Here is a 25,877-nt window from a genome sequence, read left to right as displayed (position 1 = left end):
GAGTTAAAATGCTTCAACAAGAAAAAAAAAAAAAAAATTTTATGGCTGGACTTGATTTTGTCCATGGAGAATTGATTGGATGGTTGAAGTTTGCTATTGGTGTGATGCTATTGGACAGGTTGCCCCGCCCTCACACCAGTAAACACATCATCAGAAGAGATGTTGCAAGAGGGAGTAGATTAAAGATTACGAATGCACTTTTTTGTTTTAAAAAAATAATGATGAGCACATATTATTAGTTTATAACAAATACTGCAATATTCCATAAAAATAAAGAATGGACAATTTTGATTTCATGGAGACTCCTTTAACAAGCTGTAGAAAATACTAATTATTTTAACAATTCACAGGCTGCCTGCTGTGAAACTTTTTTTTTATTTGCATGTTGGAAACGTTTGACTCATTTATACTTATGCGAATAAGGATTGCCCTTTCAAAAGCCTTTAATGTAGCTTTCTGGCATTAAAAACAACATTTAAAGCCAGTGGCCTGTCCACTTCTCAGTGCAGCAACCTCATGCTCTCTCACACCAGGCATCGAAAAACATTGATGACAGCATTAAATGATGGTGGTCAATTAAGTGCTTGCAGAAGAGGCTGTTAGCATTTCAAAGCTTTCCGAGAAAGTGGGCCTTGAAGGGCTTTTCAACTGAAATACCCCACAAAGTCTCTCAGCATGACTCACTGTGGGCTGTAACGTAAAGAACAGACCGAGAACACAATTCCATTTCCCCTTCATGGATGCTGAAGTGGTGCTTTGATCTGCAAATTTTATCAATAGCGACCAAACCATTTCCAGGCTCAAGTGCTTTCAACAGTTTAGTACATACTTATATAAGCATCAACTCTGATATTCCATAATCTAACAAAGTATACATTTCTGATGGTTATTGCGTAGGGTCACAGACAGTTTACCGTCAGGGATTTATTGTGTCGCACCACGCACGATGAAGAATGAAGAACATGAAGAATTTTGATAAATGTTTAGATGCATTTGTCTGAGGAACAGAAAAATAAGCATTTTCACAGTGAGCAGCGAGCACCAGTGGCTGTCAAGATTATGAATAAAAACCACACAACAATATACGCTTCCATAATCCAAGCCTTCTACATTCAAATGTGTGCAAGGAATATAGACTAAAAAAAAGTTATTAAACCGAAGACCTATCTCGATAGCACGCACTTAGAGCACATCTCTGCCACACAAAGAAACATGTTTCTATAAGCGTGTAAGGAGATAGATAGATCTATATATCTATATCTATATATATATATGCCAATTTTATATATTTATTTTTAAAGTGCAGTTCCACAAGGAAATGTATGCAGATGAATAACAAATAAAAGTTACTTATAGTCACTCCAATAAACCCACAGAAGATCATTTAAGGCATGAAACTAGACATTAAAAATGGACTTCTTGCTCTAATAAATCTGCACTAAACAAGTAGTTTGTTTTAAACAAGTAATCATAGGTTAGTTTCTGTAAAGATTCATTTTTATTAATTGTCCACAGGGCCAGCAATGCATGGATACAATAATGGTTTCATTTAGGAAATCAGGAAAACAGTTGAACACTGCAAAAGTACAGCAATACCAAATCTGTTCGTTTTTTTTTTGAGAGAGAGAGAGAGAGAGAGAGAGAGAGAGAGAGAGAAAGATTAGACCTGCTATTGTAACCGTTTATTGCTCAGACCGGAACATGGAATTTAAAAATCAGGGAAAAAAGAATTGGGAATTTTCTAAAACACTTAAGTCACTTTTTATCTCATACATGCACACAATCATTCACGACAGGCAGTCTCCAGGAGGCACACTAAAGATCTTGGTTAAAAAAAAGAATTAAGAAAATAAAGCAAAGAAGAAACAAAAGTCCATAAAAAAGGTCTCTGATCATCTACCGGACCACATCCAGTGAATGTTTGGGCTCCCCATAAAGCGGGATAAAAGGTTTAATCAGATGATACTCATCCTACCCTCTTCACAACCTACCACCTCCCTCATTTGCTGGCTTTAGCTCAGCACAGCACAGGAAGCATTACCAATCCCAGACTCCCCCAATCTTGATCAAGCTTTAGGTTACAGATACCACTGATACAGTAGATTGGCTCCGCTGTCTTTAGTCAAGGAGTTAAAGATCAGCTCTCCTGCTTGTCTTTGACCAGCAGGACCGTGTGCTGCCCTCCACTGGAAACTGATAGAACTACACGGTTCTCCAGCTGCTTGCCTGTCATTTCAACTGGGCTCCATTCATCGTCCTCTTCTCCTGTACCCAGCTGCAGGTTGGTGCCCATTCCCCAGGAAAACACAGAGCCTGGCCAACAGATACCGAAAACACAGCTTTAAAGCAAGATCAAAACAAGCCAACAGTACATTCTATGTTATTTGTTAATGTCCTAAAAACAAAACTGCTGTGAAGGGGTGCAATTAATGTAATCAGTGGTTGAGGATACATTTGTGAACAATACACACACTGCGTCATTTGCTGCTTTTGCCATTTAAAAATACAGGGACAAACAATGCTACAACCCATACGGTATCTAACTATAAATGCACTGATCAGTTTTGATTAGACAAGTAAAACCAATTAGTTCGCAATCAAATTTATAAATGCATTTAAATATCTGCCATAAAACCACACTACTGTTCTGTTCAAAAGTTTGGAGTATTAAAGTTTTTTGTTTGTTTGTTTGAAAAAATGAACACTTAAGCAAGGATGCATTTAAGGCCATGTCCACACTAATAAGTTTTGGTTTGAAAACCCATCTTTTTCTCTTCGTTTTGGCCTTCCGTCCACACTGAGACGGCGTTTTTATTAATGAAAAAGCTTTTTGAAAATGCCGTTTTCACGCTGTAGTGTGGACTGCGAAAATGGAGGCATTTAAAAACGATGACGTAAGTTTAGTCATGTGACACATTGTACCAATAGATATTCATGTTTATATCGGTATTGTGCCTATTATGTGCTATTCACTTTCACACTGTTGCTAAAATGTGTTATTTTGCACAGTCTTCATATCACAGTACTGCAAAGACGACAGAAAATTTACTCATTTGCCGTCCTGCGAGAGCAGTTGCGTTTTATACCAAACAAATGGTGACAGTGCGACCTGGACGCATCAGTGAATGGGGAGATATTTTGCTAAACAAAATTATCCTGTCAGAAAAATTGCGTGATGACTTTATTTTTCCGTCTGTATCATCTCAGTGAGCTTTTACGCATGCGCAAGTAAGGTGAATTTAGTGTTTCAGGCGTTTTTCAAAAGTTTTTTTTGAGCCGTCAGAAAACGCTAGTGTACAGAGTTTTTAAATGTATCCGGATTAATGTAGACTAAGTGACAAAGACATTTAATGTTACAAATATACTACTCGTTTGAACTTTCTATTCAAAGAATCCTGAAAAAAAGAAAATGCACCACAGTTTCCACAAAAAATATTAAGCAGCTGTTTTCAACATTAACAAGAAATGTTTCTTGACCACCAAGTCAGCATATAAGAATGGTTTCTGAAGGATCATGTGACACTGGAGTAATGGTGCTAAAAATTAGCTTAGCCTTAACAGGAATAAGTAACATTTTAAATATAAAAGTCATATTAAATTGCAATAATTTCATGCAATATTACTGGGTACTTTTGCAAGAGAATCTACCATCTCATTTTATCCCTCCAATCACCATGTCCTTAGTTTACTATATTTTTGATCAAATAATTGCAGTCTTGGTGAGCATAAGAGATGTGTATTTATACCAAATTTGCTTGTGGTCTGAAACCATTTACAATGCATATCAAGTTTTGTATAACAACTTGTAGAGGCAGAAAACATTTAGAATTAGTCAAAATGAACCTGAAGCCAGAAAGGTCTGTTTAGGATTATTTGAAGGGGTTGGAATGCATCTAAACCAGGACAGCATGTATTCTCACCTTGTTTGGTTACAGCGAAGCTCACAGAGGCACCACAGGCAATGACCTGAACGTCACTGATCCCAGTGACAGGTGTGGGCTCACTCTTCTCCCCAGCATCCTTCCCCAGGCCCAGACGGCCATACTCCGCCCGACCAAGACTGTACACTTGTCCTGTGGATGAAGTCAGCAATTGAACATCATCAGATGCACTGGTGGGACACATTCAGTGCCAGCGCAACAAATTTTCATACAAGTATTACAAATGAGGTTTATGGATGACTTGCCTTCTGAATTCAGGCACACTGTGTGATGCTGCCCGCCAGAGAAGCCCACCCAGGAGATGGTGGAGTTCTTGAAAGAACTGAGTTTCATAGGAACAAAGCAGGTGTCAGTGCTTTGGGTGCCTGTAAATAAAGAAATAAATTTAAAAAAAATAAAAAGACTGCAAAAGACAGACCATTTATTCTTCAGGACTGATTGAGCAAAGAATCTTACCAAGCTGGTGGTAATTGGACAGGCCAAATCCATAGACGTGGCCCTCTTTAGACACAGCAAAGGTGAAGTACGCTCCACAGAAGACATCCGTGAAGATGACCTTCCCCCGTGGCTTAATGATAACCATCTGCGGCTCCAGCAGTCTCACTGACACAGAAAGAAAAATTATATCAACACTGTAGAAGAGAGAACTTAAAGGTGGTAACTGGAAAAGGATAAGACCACTGAATTATTTATTCAAACATGTGGGGTCAACTTTTTTTGAAAAAAATTAACACTTTATCAAGGATGCATTAAATTGATCTTAATACCTTAATAGTGTTACAAAAGATTTATATTTCAAATGCTGTTCTTTTGAACTTTCTATTCATCAAAGAATCCAGAAAAAAGTATCACAGTCTCCACATAAATATTAAGCAGCACAACTTTAAACATTAAGATATTTCTAGAGCACCAAACAGTTATTGCCAATTGTAATATTTCACAACGATATTGTTTCTACTGTAAATTTTCTAATTAATGCAGTCTTGGGGAGGTAGGAAAAAAAAAAAAGTATAAAAACCATTCCCAAATTTTGGGGTCAGTAAGATTGCTTTAGAGCATATTTGAAAACCATCAACATATTCAGAAAATAAACCAAAATTAATAAAATTAAGGGCTGGAACTAACAATTATTCTTTTAATCTATTCCCGAAACTAATTTATGTATGAACTTTTATCTAATGATACCATCTATGACAAGATAAGGTTTGTGTAGGCCTAATTAGGAATGGGGTTTACTACGGCTGCGTTTAGTCACTTTTTGGGATTTATAGTAGCAATTGCTTAAGTGTGAATCCTGAAATATTTAGTTAATTCAGAAGATTTAAGTAGTTGCTTTGATTATGTTCATTCAGCTGTATGATCAAACAGCTGAAGTCACAACCTGAAATCTAACTAACCATAGTGGTTTCCATAAAACTGTTTACAACGATTGACTGCTCGTTATTAAATGAGCCCATTTGAGGGATGAGTTCATCAATTAGATATTTTAAATAATCAACAACAGCGTTAAGTGCTTTGTAACTAGTTGTAGAGTGTTTGAGCCGCGCGTCTTGCAGCCTCGCGCCCACTGCAGTGTATAAAACTGAGTGCTATATGAACGCAGCCGTATTAAGCACAAAACATGGGACTGACAACCGTCCTGAATAGAAGTTGTGCTGCTGTGGTAGGCCTATGGCATTTCAGTTTTACAGAATGTGCAGGGCACCATTTAATTCGGTCTCCGTTTAAACAATTCGCACTTTAGATTGGGCTCAATATTTTTGTAATAAAGGCAGAGAGTCTGAGCTGCCATCATTAGGGAGGGACGACCATAAACAGCGCAACGAATAGACTAATTTACGTAATCTGTTGTGTTGACATGTCATTCCAGCTCTAAAATTATTCATTCACATTCCAGTAGCAACAATCCGATCAGCATGGAGATACATACTCAACCCCTTCCTGCCTCCACGATTAGCGAAGTGCTCAGCCACACGGCCAAGCTGGCCTTGTTCTCCACATCCTGATGTGTACAGCTCTCCACTCACAGTCAGCATCACCAAATGGTCATTTCCTTTAGAATGAATTAAAAACTTCATAAGAAAGATTTCACAGGGACTGACTACTAAAGTCAATGCTTGAATTCCTATGACCGACCTGAGACTATTTTAACCACAGGCTTTTCTATAGGGACTTTGACGGGCAATGTGCATTTTTTCATGGGCTCCAGGAGTCCAATGACACCATTATTGTCCTGCAACAGAAAGGAGAGGTCAATCAAAACTGGTACAACATTTCCGCTTCGTAACAGTATACAAAAAAGGCTATACTCACTCTAAAAGAGCCCCAGACATAGACCGCTCCCTGGTCCGTGAGGGCAGCGGTGTGACTGTCTCCTGCAGAAACCTGCACAACTTTTTCCCCAAGGTCCACCTTAGCCGGCACCATCTCTGAGCCCTCCTCGGATGTGTCACGACCCAGAGCACCCTCATCGTTACAGCCAAATGTATAAATCTACACAGGAATCAGTCAAGGAGGACATCAGAAAAAAAACAAAATAACTTTGAACAGTCTTGTTGGGTTTTGAAGTCAGCGATTTATGATTTGTTTGCTCAGCTTACATTTCCAGTGTCGCTGAGGCAGACTGTGTGCATGCCTCCAGCCACAGCCTGCACGATACCCTCAGGAAGAGTCACCAGAGCTGGTTTCTTCCTCTCCAGCACATCCTCCCCCAGGCCAAGCTGCCCAACATCACCCTGTCCGAGAACAAGCACCAGGCCCTTCTCCTGGCCATGACTACTGTGAGAGACTACAAACATCCACAGAAAAGTTTTCAGGCCTGGATATTACAGAAAAACAACTTCTGCATTTTTGTTCTTATTTGATTCCATTTCCGATATGCGCTGTAAAGCGCTAGACCAATCACAACAGACTGGGCCATCTGACCAATCAGACAAGGAGGGGTTTAGATAGACCGAATCTTTTAATCGAACCACTTCAGACGCTCCGAGAAAAGAGGTAATGGTGCAATGCATATAAGAAAATTTGGTGTTTTTTGACCTTGGATGCATGTAACCCTATTTTAGGAGACCTCCACAACAAAATTAAGAATGTTTGAATGGCACAATAGGGGCACTTTCAATCTGACAAGAAAATAGAGACAGGACGGCTTACCTTTATGCTTTTTCACAACTGTTGAGTTCTCAGATGCTGCAATCGTTTGTCTCTTTACAGCTTTTTTTGCAGGCATGGTGACTCCAAATTATTGACAAAAATCTAAAACTATGAATAAAAGACATGTTAAACAAGTAACTTCATCAAGGCCAAACTAAACAGCATTTGAGGCCTACACGTATAACAGGCCAGGACTGTTATTAAGTCAAGAACGCTAGTTTCACTTTTTACTGTATGAAGTACTTCAGACTCCTAAGAAACAAAAACTTTCCAGGATCTGCACTGCTGTTCAGGGTCACATACTGGCTACACATTGTCTGCGTCTCAAAACCTAAAAGGCAGTATACTTAGATAGCATATTAAAGCACAATGTGCGCTAATTTGGTCTCATAGGTGCAAACATAGGTTTTTATTTTTATTTTTTATTGTGCATCATAACAGCTAAAAATATAGGCAACTTCCTTAGTTTTGAGACCGCCACTTTTTTCTGGCGCTGACTTCACAGACTATGACTGACAGCAGCAAATGTTTGATGGCGGTTTATCGGTCAAACATGGCATTGTAAAGGACAGATGATGGTCTTATTCTTTCAGCTTTTATACATAACTTAAATGCAGGAAATGAATTTAAACATGGCGGAATAAGACCAGAGTTCAAGTTTAAAGTCATTAAGGAACAACCCGCTAAAAGTTTAAACAGATGAAGCCTTATAACGCGACACTCTGGAGAGTCTAAGTTACACGGTTCAAGCCTTGTAACATTTCGTTTGACGACAAGTTATTTAATAACTTACATCGCACAAGTATCAAACTTCAAATGAGATTAAGAGCAATGAATGAATTTAACAGGCTCAATTGTGCTTGTTCGGTAACAGATATTTCACAAGCACATTGCATAAAATGCACCAATGAAAGAAAATGATATTATCTTACCGTCGGTAGGCAGCTGAGATGATGACCTACAATTATGAACTATAATTGCTCAGGTTCAATGCTTTTGCTGGCTCGAGGAGGTTTGTGAACACCAGTAACTCCTTGAGAGTGTAACGCACGCGTGTCTCACTCCTGCCCTGCTTCATGTATTTCACTGCAATCGCGCTAATAAACAAATGCGCAGGCGCCGCCTATTGGAAAGGCGGGGAGGTTCTTACTGTTAAATATTACACGATCTTTTACCAAGGGATATTTTAAAGGTGTTTTTACATTTTTAAATATTTTAAGCTTAATATCGCAACTGAGAATGGGAATATCTGCAGGTAGATACACCACAACAAAAACAAAAAACAGACAAACTAAACAAAATCAAATCCAAAAGAACATTTCTAATTATGTGGTGGGCTTTTTTTAAAATCAATGCAAAGGGTTTGTAAAGAGAATATTATCATTATTATTTTACCTTTATATTAGGATTCATTATATCATATTATGGTATTTACTAACACTTTGATTTTTTTTATATTTATATTTTCAGTTTTATTTTAGTAATTGTATGTTTTAATTAATTAAATATTTCTATTTAGCCTTAATTTATTTCTATTTCAGTTTTAATAATTTTACTTACAAAATTATTTTAGTTAGTTAATAGGGCAAAAGGTTGTCGTCTAATTGATTTTATTTGATATCAACTTAATTTCAATCAAAATGAAAACCATTTCTAATACTGTACTTTATGTGAACAATTACAACACTATGTAAAAATGACCATATACATTGTGACATAAATGCAGAACTTATAAATATTACCCGTTTCTGGCCCTTTCTTGGCACCAACAGTGCTTTTTGCAACAGATGTTGCAATTGCTAATTGTGGCACATTTTTATCTTCTTTGCAACGTATTAAGCACATAGTGTGTTTATTTTCGCAACTGCAATTTTGAAACTGATTTCTCATATTTGCAATGTAATATCTCATTTGGACATTACATCTCAAAACTGTGAAAAAAGGGGCCAGCAAAGACAGCAATCTGTCTTTGATTAACATCTTTATTTCTGAAATTCAGGACCCCAGAAGAACGGTGGCACAGATTATGTCTTTAAATTATAAAATGTGAATCTTTACCTATTAGACTAAATCATACAGTCAATATGTCATAAGAATGCATTTGCAAGTAAGAAAAAAAAGCAACACACATTATTGGTAAGCATTTTAATTTAGATTTAGTGTTTACATCTAAACAGCAAATTTACTGTCAGTTTCACATGTAATTAAAAAGCAAGAATATACAACGCTACATTACAATGGAACATTCTGCTCCCATTCTTGTAGTGCTGAATAATACACTAATCATTTTGTGCTTAAAAAAATAGTAACCTATATGAGTTTCAATATATTTAAAATATTTTTCAAAATAAAAGGAAGACAAGATATACACAAACAGTCAGGTTCATCTACAGAATAGATCTGTACAGCAGAACAATTCCTATAATCCTACTGGCCAAAAACGACACGAATGACAAAATAATCGCAAAAAATTAAGAAGAGTTCCTGCCGCGATAACCTCCCTGTCAACAGTACTTTACAAAGACTTCATTTTTAGAGCTATACCAGTGCGTGCCCAGACTAAATTCATTCTCCTTTTAAAAGGGTAATAAATAATAAGGAAATCCTTTTTATTTAGAAATAAAATATTTTGTAAACATAATTTGGGCACTTCTTAAAACTGAAATAGCCGGACTTCACTTTTACAGAAGGTGATATGATTAATACAAAATAAAAAGATGGTAAAAGATAATAGATCACAGTTTCGCTGTAGATCAATAGTGAGATATGGAACGCTTACATTCTATCTAAAAATTGACCCTGTCTTCCTCTATTCTTCTCTATGACTTCTCAAACTGTGAAGACCACAAAGTAGGGGGAATCTGTAACCCTGTCTTGAACAAAGAGGGCCAAAGCCAAAGTTATGAAAAAAAAAAAAAAAAAATCTTGAGCCTTATAGTATCTAAGTTAAAACGTTCCAAACTAAGAAAAATTACAGCAGCCTATACAAACATACACAAATACACAATTAATGTCCAGGCTCAGGCCTTATTCTTGCAGTTCTTCTGTCTGCCCTGCTATTTGTCATTAACTAACACTTACTGTAGTATTACTGTATTTATTATTGTCACATCATTATTATTACTATTATTTTTAACTTTGTTACACTTCCCTGAAAGGAAATAAAGTTTATCATATGAAGTAAAAGCAGAAAAAAAAGGCCATTTAGAGAGTAGAGAGAGGAATATCTGCCATTGGCACAAGTAACATCCTCTAATAAGTCCTTCGTCACCTCTCTGTCTTGGCACGTGGGTCCCCTAAAGTCCAGGAGAAATACTGCATCTGTCCCCCAGAGGTCACCCGTCCCACACATCAGTGGGTGGACGACTGAGAAACGGTCTGTTTTATTTTGATTCGATTAGTTTCTGAATGCTCCAGGTGACCCGGTGCATTTGAAGTAGTACATTCATAGTAAAAGCAGTCTGAGAGGTGCTCTGACACCCGGAGGCTCCTCACCAGAAAAAAACAGCCATTTCATCCCAATATCCACCGGCCTTTAAGTGCTTCATTTTCCAGTTAAAGACGCAGCTAAGGACGATGGAATCTAGAAACGACACAAATCCACATAAAAATGCAAATAAATGGTTAGATGCTTTGCAGTTCTCTGTATTTTTATGGTGCAAATAACAATACACTTACCTTGTGTAAATTCTGCTTTCCTCATGCACTTCCATCTCAGAGCTCTTAAACTCGTTGAGCTCTTTCCGAATAGCAGCCTAAACAAACAGGTTAAGAGTTGGTCAGTGTTGATGGTAATCAGATGTAATCAGATTACTTTTTTACAAGTAACTAATAAACGGACTACTTTTAAAGTTACTTTTTCAAATAAGTAACGCAAGTTCCTTTGTTTTCCCATTTATTTACTGACAGGAACTCCAGCCCTCATGTTGAGAAAAATCATGAGTAAGTGCAGAGGTGTTGTGTGCGCTGTGTAAACATGATGGTTATTGTAGTTCTAGATTAAATGTGAACATGCATTTACATTTCACTTGCACAAAAACAGATTCAGTATTCTTCAAAATGAATAAAACAGTGAAATGCAAACCTGCAATAATTAAATATGTTAAATGACACAAATACACTATGTATTTAATCTCACTTTATTACCCAATGTCTTTGCTGCTGACCTTTGATGATCCAATTTAAGGAAGAAATTACAATTTTAAGCTGAAATGACTTCAGTTAAACATCACATTTGTGTTTCCTTTTTTTTGTTTTTTATTGCTTGAGAGTGTTAAACTCTGGCTGCATACTTCCCTACGATAAAGTAGGAGAAAAACAGTATCTGGCAAAAGTAGTATGTCCGAATTCACAGTACTCATAAAAGAGCAGGCAAAAGTACCCAGATGACCTACCACTTCCGGCGAGATTCTGAAGTTTGCATATGATGGACACTTTACTATCCCATGAGGCCACAGGAGACGATTTTTGATTGGCGGTGAAGCAACACAACTAACACTGGTAGGTCACATGATAATGACAGAATGGCGAATGTAGTACATCCAGATTACATTAAAAATATACAAATTCATACTATATAGAATATACTTTTTAAGCAATTGTGAATTGCTTTTTCAAAATAAGTACCTACTCAAGAGAGCATGCAATTTCGGACGTAGCCTATCTTTTCCTGCATCCTAGTAATCTGCAAATCAGAACGGCAGCACAGCTAAAAGGCTATTGTACAGACGTGAATTTACATTTCCTTCAACCTGAGGCTTATTCATTTAACTTTGTGTAAAAGGGCCTTTACAGCTGCTTTTGTAATTAAAAAAACACACAAGTGAGCCCAGCCCAGATAAGAAAAAGTTACACAAAAATAACATGACACATTACTTTCCACAAAAAGTAACTAAGGGATTTACTTTTTAAGGGAGTAACGCAATACTGTTACGCATTATTTTTAAAAGTAACTTTCCCCAACACTGGAGTTGGTTGATTATGTGTAGAGGAGATATAGACCAATAAGTGAGAAATTCAAAAGAAAGCAGTGTCTTTTAAGACTATTTATAATCTTCAGTACTCAAGTCAAATGATATATAAAAAGCTCTAGATCTTTATATAGACACAAATGTGTGTGGGGTTGCATACCCAAGTTATGCAGATGTAAATGAGATGCTTTCGTTTTTGTACTGTAGTTGTACCTTGTCTGCGGGGGTGAGTTTGGTCCATGGCTTGTCAGCACGGCGGTCATAGTCCTGAGCGCATGTGACCTCCACATACTCGTGGAAACGTAATATTTTTCGAGCCTGGAGTTCGGCCACAGTCGGTCGTTCACTCAACTAAAAAAAGAAAAACAGACAAATGCATGTCACAAATGCAGTTGAATGTTTGATTGAAATTCCTTTAAGCAAGATCACTTTCAATGCTTGCTAAAATCAACCTTAATATTATATTCCAGGTAAATTTGAATGCAAGCGAACCGAATCGCACCTTTCTGGTGAGTCTGCGCTTGATCTCCCTGACCTCTGCTTGTCTGTCTGCTTGGTTTTTTGCTGGAAAGAAGAGACACCATCAACACCGATTAGGCTGAATCAAATCCAATTTCATAGGAAAATGATGTGAAGGACTGAAAACTGCGTTTAACAGACAACTATTAAAATACAAAATAAAAGTAGGCAGCAAAGTATTTTAAATCTATGAGAGAAACACAAGCAAAGACTTCACTCTATTTAGCAGAAAATATCTGAAATATCTTATGAACCAATAGAGACGGAGAGTGAAATATATGTGGGTCAGTGTCAAACCTTCAGTGAACACTGAGGGAATAAATGAACAGGAATAAATGAGTAACTAATGAAACGAGAAAAAAAGGACAGAGAACGGAAGTGAGTGAGTATAAAGAGGCAATTTACGCTGGAGAATGTTTCTCTGTTCCAACTCCTCAGCAGTGGGTCTCTGGCTCAATCGTCTACAGAAAAAAACAAAACAACAACAACAACCTCATATTATTCATATATTCTCTTTATTTTGCACAATATTAAGGCTGGGCGATATATCGCATGAGATTGTTATGCGCATCTCGTCAGTAAAGCGGTTCCTTGATTAGTAGTAAATCGCCATTTACTACTAATCAAGGAACCGGCTTTACTGACGAGATGCGCATAACAATCTCATGCGATATATCGCCCAGCCCTACACAATATTATAAACAATAATTGAATATATATGAGTATTTATTTTAATTATGTTTAAATATATATTACATTTAATTTAATAGGCACGATATTGTTCTGTTTATTATAAGCACAAGCTGCAGTTTTGTCATCTGTCACTTTAAATGCTTGAGCTCTTTAAAGCAGGATGGATTCTTATTGGCTGTCATTTCTGTCAATCATCAGCTGGAAAAAATGGTTGTGAAAGTGATTCCAACGATATTGTTAATATGTGTCGTTATTGTTATAGTTGTGGTGTGGGCTCTGCTATTCTTTTACGTTTAGAACGTTTTATAAAACGTTATCATTATAGTTATTGTTCTTGGTGTGAATAGGCCTTAACTTCTTGTTTCTTGTTGGTTCTTCTTACATGGAGTATCAGTCTATGACTGATTCACAGCTGTGTTGATATTCAGTACAACAGTATTTCAGTGTAATCTGTATTTATGTGGGTGTGTGGCTGAGAGGGCTATTACCGTGTGAGCGCAGAACCAATCTGTGTGCGGATGGCCTCCCACTGCTCCTTGCTCTGCCACGACAGACTGGTGTGCTCCACTTTGGCCTGCCTCTCAGGAGCCTGCCTGTCTGGGGCAGAGGGCCGACTGCTCAGCTTCAGCGCCAGCGTGTCCTTCCTTTTCACCCTGCTGGCCAGAGCACCTGCAGCAAGCAAACACACACACACATGCAGTCAGAAGTTCTGGCTCTCTTTTATAAGGACAGATGTCTGAATAAAAAAAACTGTGGAATTAATAGAGACAGCAGAAGGCTCATTCTAAAAACACAGACACAAGTATTGTGTAAAATGTACAACTGGTTGTACATTTATATAAACACACACACACACACACACACACACACACACACACACAGTAAAGACATTTATAATGTTACACATGATTTCCATTTCAAATAAATGCTGTTCTACTGAACTTTCTATTCACCAAAAAATCCTGAATAAACGAATCATGGTTTACACAAAAACATTAAGCAATACAACTGTTTTCCACATTGATAATAATAATAATAAATGTTTCTTGAGCAGAAAATCAGTATATTAGAATGTGACACTGAAGACTGAAGTAATGATGCTGAAAATTCAGCTTTGCCATCACAGGAATATATTAATTTTAAATTGTAATCATATTTTTTTATAATATTATTGTTTTTACTGTGTTTCTGATCAAACAAATGCATGCTTGGTGAGCATAAGAGACTTCTTTCAAAAACATCTGACTGGCCCCAAATTATTTTGTGAATTAACAAAGTGTGTGTGTATGTATATGTGTGTGTATATATATATATATATATATATACATACACACACACACACACACACACACACACACACATATATATATATATATACATACTTGGTGGGCTGTCATCATCCTCGTCTTCATCAGATTCATCATCCTTGTACAGCACGGGTCCGTCTGAATCGCTCTCATCTGGCTGCTGATCTTCCTCATCTTCCTCCTCCTCGCTGCTGTTATTTCCTTCTGGGATGACGCTGATGCTCAGGTCCCCCACCAGACATCTGCGGCTACGAGGCTCAAGATCTGGCTGGGACTGAGGGGATGGGAGGTGATCAGGTGGATGTTCCTCATCATCATCATCATCGTCCTCTTCCTCCTCCTCTTCATCAGAGTAGTCATCCTCATCCCTGAACAAATAAAAATCCATTTCATATTGGACCCATATGCATATTAATGTGCTGTATTTGCAACTTTTTACTGTCAGGAACATTCGAGAGAGGATACAAAATATTTTAGAGAAAAAGAGAATGCAAGATGGATTGAACCAGCCTTTCTTAAACGAGCACCGAGGCTCAATGGGTGAACACAGGGGTTAAAGTGGGCCGGAACGATCCGGAACTGCGTTTTGGCACCTCAGATAAATTAATAAATAAATAGATTCATTAATATTAGTGATAGCGCGATGGTAGGCTATTGATGTAGGCAAACCCGACGTTATGTCCTCAGTCACGGTTCTCCTGTCTAATTTGAGCCTAAGGGAACGTCTGCCAATTACACCAACTGCGGTAAACAGCCTATAATTTGTATCATTTAAAATTACTTTTAACATTTAAAAACAGACGTTTTCAAATTCCAAAGCTTGTAGAAGGAAAATAAGCTCCTATTGGCAATACTGACTTAGGCTAGCTTTCCTGGTAGCCTTGAGTAAATTACCTTGTCTAAGAAAATGATTCATAAAACATATAAATATCAATTGAGCCTATGTTTACTTTCTTCACTGACACAGATGATAATGAAAAGACTATCAGTCAAAGTTCAGCTTTAGGTGGGAGAGAAACAGGGCAGAATAAGGAGACTGAGAGAAAAATAAAGATGAAGAGCAGGTATTATAATCTAATGTCCACTGACATGGTTTTAAAGCTATTTCTTATCTTTTTGGATAAAAAAAAAATTGCACATGTAGGTGCGGGAAATCCAAATTTTGGAAATCCCCCGAACCCCCCTAACTATCTCACATTTCAATGCTCGTGTCTGTGGGTGGTGCTGTGGATAGTAATGTGGACTGGTGTGGTTACAGTGCCAGGGCTGAATTTTTGTCCAGTCAATTTTAATATAGTATCGTTATCATATCAGAGTAGATGTAGATGGACCATGGTAAAACCATTAAAATATCAAGTAAATAAGTATTGTGATAGTTGGTGCCACAGTGACACTTGTCCCAAAAAGTATTGCTATACCACGATACTCAATATGTTGTCCCACGGTGAGTCATTTTTCCCTGTTGCACCTACACAAAATTTGACGGCTCCCCCACTGCCAAACCCCAATTTAACCACTGGGTGAACGTGATTTCACCAAGCACAACATGTTCCTGAATCAACGTCTTTGTTGATCTTGGAACAACATTCCAATCAACCAATCAGATTTGAGGGACAAGTTTAAGTTTTATGTAAAGTTTAGGCTTACAATCAGGGTTAGGAGCTTCTACATCAGTGTTATTAACATATCATTTTCCTCTGATTTTAGGGATAACTTATGAGTAGGGTTAGGTTTAGGGGTAGTGATAGGGCTAGGACTACATTTTCAGAAAAGAATGTTGTTCCAGGATCAACAAAATATGCTCAAAATACGTCTTACTTGGCAAAATTATGTCTATGGAGGGTTTTTTTTTTTTTCATGTCAAGCATCAGCAAGAGCATGAAGAGGAAGGGCAGAAAATGACTAGTTAAATGTTTACACCGCTATTTTAAAAGTGTTGAAACTGAAGTAGTGACAGAACTTTTTGTGGCATACATTCAAGTGTAATAAATTATCGGTAAAAAAAAGTATGGGGGCGGTAACTTGGATCTATCAATAAATTTTTGATTGGAATTTGATTCATGAAAGCTGGATTTGAAAAAATGCAAGTTTGCAGTCAATTGTGGAAGGATGGGGTTTAAGTGCACTTGCCACTTAATGATTGGAGAAATCCAGCAACATCAGAGAGTAGTCTGTCATTGCCCTGGAAGATTGATTTATGAGACTTTGATTAAATGGCACAAGGTCCAAAAAATGTATAGATTTTTTTTTTTTTTTTATAATAATTATATATTATATAATTATTATATATATTATATATTATATATATATATACTGTACATACACATGTATATACATACACACATGGATGAATCATCCACAATAAGATCTATAATATGTATTTACAAAAAATGTGCATTGCATTTACAGAAACTGTGACCAAATTTGTATTATTTAATTTTTGATGGACAGCTCTAATCGAAACTAAAGAAAGTGCCCAGATTACACTCACAGTTTGAGAGGCTGGATGGTGACTGGTAGTGGGCGGCCACCCTGGTACTCCGGCGGTGTCTCAAACAGCAGTGAGTGGGCACGCTGGGAGCCATCTGGGTGTGGGAGGGTGGGTCCTGGGCTACTGAGCGCCCTCTGGATCATGATGTGTAAGGGAACGGGTGCTTGACGGGCAGGTGGTTCCTCGGGCGGGCTGGGAGGGTCAAAGTGGACAGGAAGTGGCTGGGGCAGGGGGTAGGGGTAGGAGTGTTGGTGGAGGAGGTGATGTGTGTGGGCCCGTGGAGGGGAGGGGGGGATGTGTGTGGGGAGAGGTGGGGATGGGGGAGGTGGGGGCAGCTGGTAGCCCCCAGGGATGTTGGCCCTTATGTCCTCGGACAGAATGGAGGGAAGGGAGGATATGGTCAGAGGAGAGTCTTCTGGATTGCGCTTGGTGACAGGCGTGGTTCTCTTCGGGGGCATGGGGGGTGAGGGTTTGACCGGTACTAGGTTGGTGCCTCCTTGTGCAAGTTCAGCTGTAGAATATCATGCATAAAGAAAAATTGTAAACATAAGTAACAGTTTTTCAAACATACTGCATTAAAGTTCAAACATCACTGTACTATTACTCAACAGAATTAAAGGAACAGTTCACCTAAAAATGAAAATTCTGTCACCCACCCTCATGCCATTCAAAACCCATTTGACTTTCTTCCATGGAAAACAAAAGGAGACTTTATTTTTATCCAGTTCACAAAACCAGTCCCTGACTGGCACAAAAAAACTCCCTGACTCAATGATTCAGCTCACAGGAACAGCGCTGAACTATGTTGAAACTATGTTGTCTTGGCAACTAACTAAAATAAATTTAGTTAAAGTACCACAATTAATTATAAATTAAAGCTAAATAGAAATATAACAAAAGCACATTACATAGTCTTTAAAACAAAGTACAATAAAAAAAAAAAAAAAAAAAAAAAGACCAATCAAAATTTTTTTAATAAATATTATAATAAATAGTAAATAAATAATACTAAAATAACAATTCACAGGAGAACATTAAACATAAATTTCCATCCGTTCCTCAAAAAGGTTATCGAATGACTTTAAAAGTATAATAAAATGTAGTCCACATTACTTCTAAAGTGCTTCCAGTACAGACCAAATGTATTCTTGTGTTCCACAGAAGAACTAAAATCATACAGGTTTGGAATGAGATGAGGGTGAGTAAATGATGACAGAAATATCCCTTTTGTTTAATACAAACTTTAAAGTTTTCACATTTCATATTAGTAGAATCAAATGACTTCCATCCCGACTCGCCAGTAACGTCACCGAAGACCAACTGATTCTTACAGAGCACATTCTAAGCAAGCAAGTTGAATGAAGATGAAAAGCCATGTGACTGCTAATCAATGCAATGCAAACCCATGTCACATGACTCGAATTGATGATTGCTCTACACGTAACTGCCAAAGATATAGTGCAAGTATAATGAAGTACAGCGGCCAAACATTATTAATGAGAAGGAAGCATAAAGTAAGCTAAACATGCAAACTGCATGTTAAAACATTCTTTGGATTAGCCTGGCTGCCTACGAATCAGATGCATGAATTTTAGCTCTAAAGCTAAGCAACCCGCAGGCTTTCAGCATGTCATGATGAGGTGGACTGGATTCATTCCTCGTTTCTAATCTCACAGCTGCTTGTGGAGCAACTGTTTCCTGGAGTAGCTTATAGAGAACATATGCTGGCACCTGGCATGATGGGGCATTTCCAGCAGCGGTGGCTAAGATTGCCTCAATTGTACAGGGGGTCTTCTAGCCATTTAAACACCTGTTAATAATGTGCCAACGTGCTGCACGCTTTTGACAGCTTTAATGCCCAGAACATGCAGTTTTGCACTTGAGAATAGGAGTGAGAGAGAAAGAGTAGCAGCAAGGGGGGGGGGGCATGTTAGTCGAAATTAGCCTGTGCACGCTCAATTGGTGCGCTAAAGGCATGCTATGCTGAGTATAAGAAAGATGAGGCTAGCGCACACAGCAGTAGATGAAGGACCCAGGTTTGGCGACAGGCCTGGCCTCGACGTTTACCTGTGCGCATGCCTCCTGCCCGCCGACAGAGGTAGACAGGCAGGGACAGGTAGACGTCATGGTCACCCTCACGCTTCCAACAGGACCAGTAGAGAGGGAAATCGCTGCCGTCACCCCCGTGCAGGGTGGAGGCTGGCGGGGGACAAAAACACAGTCCCCGGGCATCAAACACCACATACCTTTACAAAAGCAGGGACGACTTACTCCTTTAATTGACTGTGAACAGCACGAAGGTGAGGCTACACACACAGAAGGTTTTTAAAGTCAACGTGAAATCAAAATTGACCCCATTTATTTTCCAAATGCATGCTCTTGGTCTTATTGTGAATGATTAATCTGTGCCGATATATATATATATATTAGGGCTGTGAAAAGATTAATCGCGATTAATCACATCCAAAATAAAAGTTTGTGTTTACATAATATATGTGTGTGTATGTGTATAATTATTTTGTATATATAAATACATACACATGCATGTATATATTTAAGAAATATTTGCATCTATATACTGTATATATTTATATATAATTTATATTATATATTATAAATGTAAATATTTTATATATAAATAACACATTTTTCTTAAATATATACATGCATGTGTGTGTATTTATATATACAAAATAACTATACACAGTACACACACATATATTATGTAAACACAAACTTTTATTTTGGATGAATTAATCTTTTCACAGCCCTAGTATATATATATATATATATATATATAATTTAACATGCTCTTCCTCTGAAACAACTTTCCTTTTCTGGTGGCATCACGTCACAGTTATTGGATAATTAACCAATAGCCAAATAGACAGTTATTTTTTAGGCATTCAACAAACTTGCTAATTTCAAAATTGCATTAGTTACTATTTTTCCCCCCTTATTTTCATTTTTTCCTTGTTGAATATCCTGTTTCACTAAGAAATACATCACATTATGGAAGTAAAATGGGTTGCAAATGGCAATTCACATCGACTTTAAATGCATATGCGAGTTTAAGAACCAGCTAAAGCCATAGATATGAACACCTAGATGATCCAAAATCCTATCTTCAACATTTTGGGTTGAGCTAGCTAACATCTACCACTACAGTAAGAAAAATGCCAGAGCACTGTGGAACCAGTCAAAGTAAAAGAAAACCAACACATTTCAAAATGTTATTGTTAATCCTATCACAAATGGTCAGCAAGACCTTTGTACAATAACTATTCTTTTAATGTAACAGAGCTTCTGTCTGCCATCTGCGGTTCAACATCAAGATCTGGCCCGTTTCCAGTGTACTGTGACCCAGCACACTTATAAGAAGTAAAACATCAACACATATGTGAAATGTACAGCTCTGCCTTTCAGAGGCACTGACTGACATGCTCATTGACTGGCTTCCAAATGGACAGCAGGAGGCAGTGTGGAGATTGAATGTTTGAGACACGATGTTCAGACACTACAAACTGTGAAAAGCTTGACGCATCGGCTTCCTTTTGAACTATTTTTGTTGGAGGAGGACAAAAATATTCTAAATCTGTTGTTCAAAATATACTGCTTAAATATATCATTCCTAATATAAACCAAAATATACTGATTACATTCAACATCTCAATTTCCCTAAATAGGTTCCAATATTTCATAGTTCATGTCAAGGGCTAATAAAATCATATTCAATATCAGATATTGATATCAGCGGTTCTCATATGATTTAACAAAGAAACGCATTCAAAGACCAAATTCTCCCAAATAAGAAAAAGTTCCTATTAAATTGGAACAAACATGCCTATTGTTTTCCTGCAATAATCAGGGCAGGGACAAATGACAAATCCAAGATTACAACATAAATGAAAACATTGTCTTTAGTAATAACTGAGTATCTCGCAATCAAAGACTATTATCAAGTTGATCAGCTTAAGGGGCAGAACCCCAAAAGTAGAAATTGGCTCTGCAAGCAGAGAATAGTGGAAATGTAATAAATACATGGTTGAGTTCTTATGACGAATGACATGGCACATAAGTAAGTGGATTTCATTTAATTAACACAACAACTCATGCATGTCACACATGCTTATAAAATATATTAAAGTAAAAATAGAAGTCTTAAAAGTTTTAAATGCTCCAACACAAACATATAAGCGTCAGAGCTTTCTGTGTAGGAGATGCTGTAGTGTGATGCCTGTGAGAATTCAGTAGAATTGCTTTGAATATTAGTAGGGATATTTTAAAATCTGTCAAATTATACAGATACAGTTACACACACAGACAGCAATGACTAACACTGCAATCTTTAAGTATGAAAGGATTTCTTTGCCAGTCTCTACATATGTGGTTCAGGGTTGTCACTGTATCTAACAGCTGTGAAATCTATTTGGAAGTATTTTACTGAAATTCCCATTTTAATTTTAATAAGCCGTTTCAACTTCCCTCACAGAGCATTTTATTAATTTCCTCATTTATGGCAATTACACGTTTGCCTAAAACACTGACACAGCACTCTTGGCCATGTAAAATAACCAAACAAATGTTTTCAAAGCTGATTAGTTTGTTCCTGTTTAGAAGCACTAAAATATTATACAAAAATAAACACTATTATGAATAAATAAATAGAAAACATAAATGTGAGTATTATTTAACATATGTATTTAAAATGTTTAAAAATGAGTCATCTGTGGTGGTTTGCAGCACAGTAAATGTGCCAACCATAAAAACATTTTATACAGTTATTCTTGTAACTGGTAATTTAATTCATAAATGTCAAGTAATTCATTACTGTGATTGTTAAAAAGATTGGTAGGGATTATTAACATTAAAGTCTCTTAACTTTTGTAGAGACATGCCCCTATTATCCATACCCAAATCTTCACCCATAGAGAAGATTATGAGGGCTTTATCAAAGAGCTTTCCGGAGGAAGCAAATGTATTGCGACTAGTAATTTCCCAGACTTTAATAGGGGTCATGTTATATCTCGCATGACGTGTTTGTGACCACTCACCCAACATGGCGGGGTTGTTGCTACGGTTGATTGGCTTGGGTGGAGGGAGGGGGGGCTGTTTGGTGGGCTGAGTTGGGACAGCACCCATAGAGGATGGTCCTGAGGAGGTGGTGAGGTGAGCGCCACCGGAAACCTGTGTGTTGGCACCAGCCGAGGAGACGTTTCGTAGAGGTTTTCCAGCTGTGCTGACAGCTGAGGAGGAGGAGGAGTTGGAGGAGGCAGAGGAAGACGAGAAACCAGCAGAGGGGTTGTGGACAGGGGTGCGGGGCAAGCTGTCAACACCAGGTTCTGGGGCGGAGGTCATAAGCCACTTGGGGGGCATGACAGATTGCTTGGGGGGCAGAGGCTCTCGCAATGTGTCCCTCAGAAGCTCTGAGTTAGGAACGTATTGACTGCTGTCAGACTCTGTAAGGGAAAACATAATATTCAGTTACTTGAAAAACTAATTCAGATATTTAGTTTGTGCTTCATAATGATAATACAATCTGATCTGAAGGTTTACTAAGTTTAATTCACAGTAGAACTGCTTTAGTGAATCGATTCAAAAGACATCATTTAAGACACTACAGAAAAAATACATTCATATCAAAATGCACATTGAATACCATCAGAAAACTAAAAAACATTTCTATAATTATTTGTATAAGTTACATTGCTCTATTCAGTCACCATTGAAATGTTGCTCTACATTAAATCTAAAATAAAAAAAATGTCTCATCAGTCGTAGTGGAGAGACAGACCTGTCTACAAGGGAATGGTTTTGGGACTAAATGTGACCCACGTTGGCAAAATGAGTCGCAATGAGTACATTTTCACAAATGAGTGTTATTTTCCCTATTCTGTATTAAAAAGATAATGTTTTCGTGATTACTCTCCAAGACAGATATTTTGAAATACTGCAATTCTGAGTATATCTGGATCGTCTTTGTGCGCACTCTTCGGATCTGTCAGCTTGAGAAAGATAGTTTTGTTTACATCAGCATGAATTTGAAAATCACATTTCATTGGTTCAGACTCATGGCATCAAGAATTTGCTATGAATATTCACAAATATTCTACACTTAAAAACGATACCAAACTTCAGCCAGTCGTCAAGAAGCGAGCAGAGAAAAATGGCACTCAGGAAAGGTACTCCTCTCAGAAAACGTTCAAATAAAGATCCTTTTAGATGTTTTATTTATAGCTATTTGGAGCATTTGGATCACTGGATGATGGCTTAATGAACTTATTTTTGTGAAAACCTAGAATTCAACCAAAACTTAAATTGTTTTACTTGTTTTGCCTGTAGCTCGAAATTAGCCTTTGCACATTCCGACTCATTTTGCCAGCACGGGTCACACATGATAATGTTCGCTTTGATGAGGATTGAGGTGACTGTGGCTTATTAATTAGGAAAGAACAGGAGAATTCAGCTTAGCTGCACTCAGTTCCTAAATAAGAACCTTAGCTGGAGCAGAACCCATGGGAACACAGACACTCTCACTCCAGTTGGCCCAACAGAAGGTGATGCAGTGATGGCGGAAGTGTGGAGAACAAAGGAGAGGAAGGTAGAAAGGGAACTAGAGAAACGTGAAGAGAATTGATTCTACCAACCTTGTCTTCCCCTTCCCTCTTCGACAGACGAGTGACGAGGAAGCGTCGGCTTCCAGTCAGATTCGGGGCGAGTCCTGCGCCCATCCTCGGATGGGGCTTTCATTAGCCCAGGCCTCTTGTCCATTTCAGCGTGAGGTCTTCCTCCACGTCGGATATCATCTCCCTGCCAGGCCAAATTAGATTTCCAGTCCTCCGTCCCAACAGACCAACCACTTCTCCTGCCTTCGTCCTGATTGGAGGCCCGGGGACCCAATGCTCCGCGATGATCGCCATCGGAGGGGGCGCGACCTCTGCGGTCATCATGCTGCGGCAGCCAGACAGGGTTGACTCTGAATTCAGATTCAGAGGGCGAGTGAACCTGCTCTAGCCCCAGACCTCCACCAACTCCTACAGGCAAAGTGTGACCATTCTTCACATAGTGTGTCTTGTGGCCATGGGCCTCAACTGATTCTGTTAACAAAGAAATATAATAAAAGAATTAAAACATAACTATATGGAAAGTAACTGGATTCATATCATATTATAAAAGGCAGGTCAACAGTTTTACTATTGCCATCAACGTTAGGCGAGATTATCTATAGTCAGCGCAACGCAATTTTGCCACACCTTCTTCATGACAAAAACAGATTTTTATTTTGTCTTGTGTTACAGATGTTATTAGCAGTGTTGCATGCAACCTAGAAAACATGAGGAACGCTATGACTTATTCTGGACTAAGATGGAATGAAGATAATGCAAATTTGTCAGGATAGATGGTTCCAATTTGTTCAAAATATTTGACAGCTTATTTTAAAACCTCATGGAGCCTGTAATTTGTATTAATACATTTATAGTCAATAAGTTATTTGTTAAAAACTTAATTTAGTTAATTGATGAAACCATCTTTTCTGTAAAGCTCTTAAAAACACTGTTAAAGTAGCTCATGACTTGCGCTATATTATATAACGTTTTTTGAAGCCACACAATGTTTGTGTCAGAAAAAGATAGGAAAAAGCCCTTAATTACTCATACTTTTCTCTTCTGTTGTGTCTCACTCACTGATGCCATGAGACACACTGGTTTGTGTGTCTCGTGACCAACTGCAATGTGCAAAAAGTGAGTATATGCATATTCAAATCACGTGAATAACACAATACATTTGTCTGTGTTGTATGACTAAACACTTAGAATATAGTACAAAAGACGTATGGACTTCTGTTATGGTGCTTTTATGGTACTTTTTGGAGTTTAACAGACCCAGGTCACCATTCACTTCCTAACATCTATGTTCCATGGAGGAAAGAAAGTCATCCAGGTTTTGATTTCATTACTTTAATTAAAATGTGTGTCATTAATATTCTTATTCTGTAGTTTCCACAAGAAAAAAGGCACTTGAGTTGAGGTCATGCTTTGTGAATCATACCTTATTGCTCAATTAACAATACAAAATATACACACACAAAAAACAAACAAAAAAAACAGGAGGTGCACAGACAGAAACGGCACACGTTTCACCTTTTAGTACAGTATTCATTGAACAAATATTTGTTTCCCTGGGAGAAGTAGCCTTGAAAAATGCAAAAGGATTTGCATTTTTATAGAAAAAAAGACCAGGTTTGCATCAGGTTAGAGACTAATGTGGCACGCGTCTGAAATGCGACACAAGCGTGTAGCTACGACTGGCTCTGAAGTACAGGTTGCGTCTCCTCACACATCTCTCAAAGGTTACACGAGCAGCTTTCAAATAAATAGGCCTCCAAAAGCAGCCGGTTCACAGCGCATGACTTTCAAAGCTTTTTGCTCCTGGGCACAATTTGCTCCACTTTCTTGTCTTAAGAAAAACTGCATGTCACTTTCTTCCCAAAATATGAAGAGTAAAAAAAAAAAGTAGCAAATTGAAATTTACACCCTTCATCTGCCTTGAAAACTGCCGAATTTGTCTCAGCTCCCCTGGCTGCTGCCACATTATGTGGGGCTGAGATTACATACAACCTCACTGAGCTGTCTGTCTTTCTCTGATGTGAAGAGAGAGACAGTGCACTGAAATTAAAGTATAGCACATGTATCAAAATAGCTTTGAGCCACAGAACTGTGATTCAGCACTAATGGATACGCACAAAATATTATGGACAAAATTGTTTTGGTCCAAACGACGTGACATCTGATTATGATGCATA

At 37.9% G+C, this 25,877-nt stretch overlaps 2 protein-coding genes across 7 annotated transcripts in view; both read right to left on the bottom strand.

The window, feature by feature from the left end:
- Nucleotides 1–1,634: 1,634 nt before the first annotated feature.
- Nucleotides 1,635–8,193, bottom strand: rcc1 (regulator of chromosome condensation 1). Its single transcript, XM_079895397.1, has 10 exons — nucleotides 8,027–8,193; nucleotides 7,095–7,202; nucleotides 6,542–6,729; nucleotides 6,255–6,434; nucleotides 6,078–6,174; nucleotides 5,872–5,994; nucleotides 4,398–4,544; nucleotides 4,187–4,306; nucleotides 3,921–4,073; nucleotides 1,635–2,313 (listed from the first exon to the last, which is right to left on the bottom strand). The coding sequence occupies exons 2-10, from the start codon at nucleotides 7,168–7,170 to the stop codon at nucleotides 2,138–2,140; spliced, it is 1,260 nt and encodes a 419-aa protein (XP_079751523.1). The 5' UTR covers nucleotides 7,171–7,202; nucleotides 8,027–8,193; the 3' UTR covers nucleotides 1,635–2,137.
- A 1,031-nt stretch (nucleotides 8,194–9,224) lies between these two features.
- Nucleotides 9,225–25,877, bottom strand: part of phactr4b (phosphatase and actin regulator 4b) — a 45,127-nt gene continuing 28,474 nt past the window's right edge. For 4 of the 6 annotated variants that reach the window (XM_079895007.1, XM_079895008.1, XM_079895005.1 and 1 more), the window contains 11 exons: nucleotides 23,722–24,171; nucleotides 22,129–22,533; nucleotides 19,142–19,273; nucleotides 17,075–17,585; nucleotides 14,659–14,951; nucleotides 13,765–13,945; nucleotides 12,989–13,044; nucleotides 12,567–12,628; nucleotides 12,278–12,415; nucleotides 10,773–10,849; nucleotides 9,225–10,677 (listed from right to left, as the gene is read on the bottom strand). In XM_079895007.1, the coding sequence (XP_079751133.1) occupies nucleotides 10,662–10,677; nucleotides 10,773–10,849; nucleotides 12,278–12,415; nucleotides 12,567–12,628; nucleotides 12,989–13,044; nucleotides 13,765–13,945; nucleotides 14,659–14,951; nucleotides 17,075–17,585; nucleotides 19,142–19,273; nucleotides 22,129–22,533; nucleotides 23,722–24,171 (2,321 nt within the window). In that variant the 3' untranslated portion in view covers nucleotides 9,225–10,661. The remainder of the gene's footprint in view (nucleotides 10,678–10,772; nucleotides 10,850–12,277; nucleotides 12,416–12,566; nucleotides 12,629–12,988; nucleotides 13,045–13,764; nucleotides 13,946–14,658; nucleotides 14,952–17,074; nucleotides 17,586–19,141; nucleotides 19,274–22,128; nucleotides 22,534–23,721; nucleotides 24,172–25,877) is intronic. The other 2 variants (XM_079895010.1, XM_079895009.1) reach the window with 1 other exon arrangement.

Source organism: Squalius cephalus (genome assembly GCF_949319135.1).
Source record: "Squalius cephalus genome assembly, chromosome: 15".
Taxonomy (NCBI): Eukaryota; Metazoa; Chordata; class Actinopteri; order Cypriniformes; family Leuciscidae; genus Squalius; species Squalius cephalus.
This window is presented reverse-complemented; position numbering and strand designations above follow the sequence as displayed.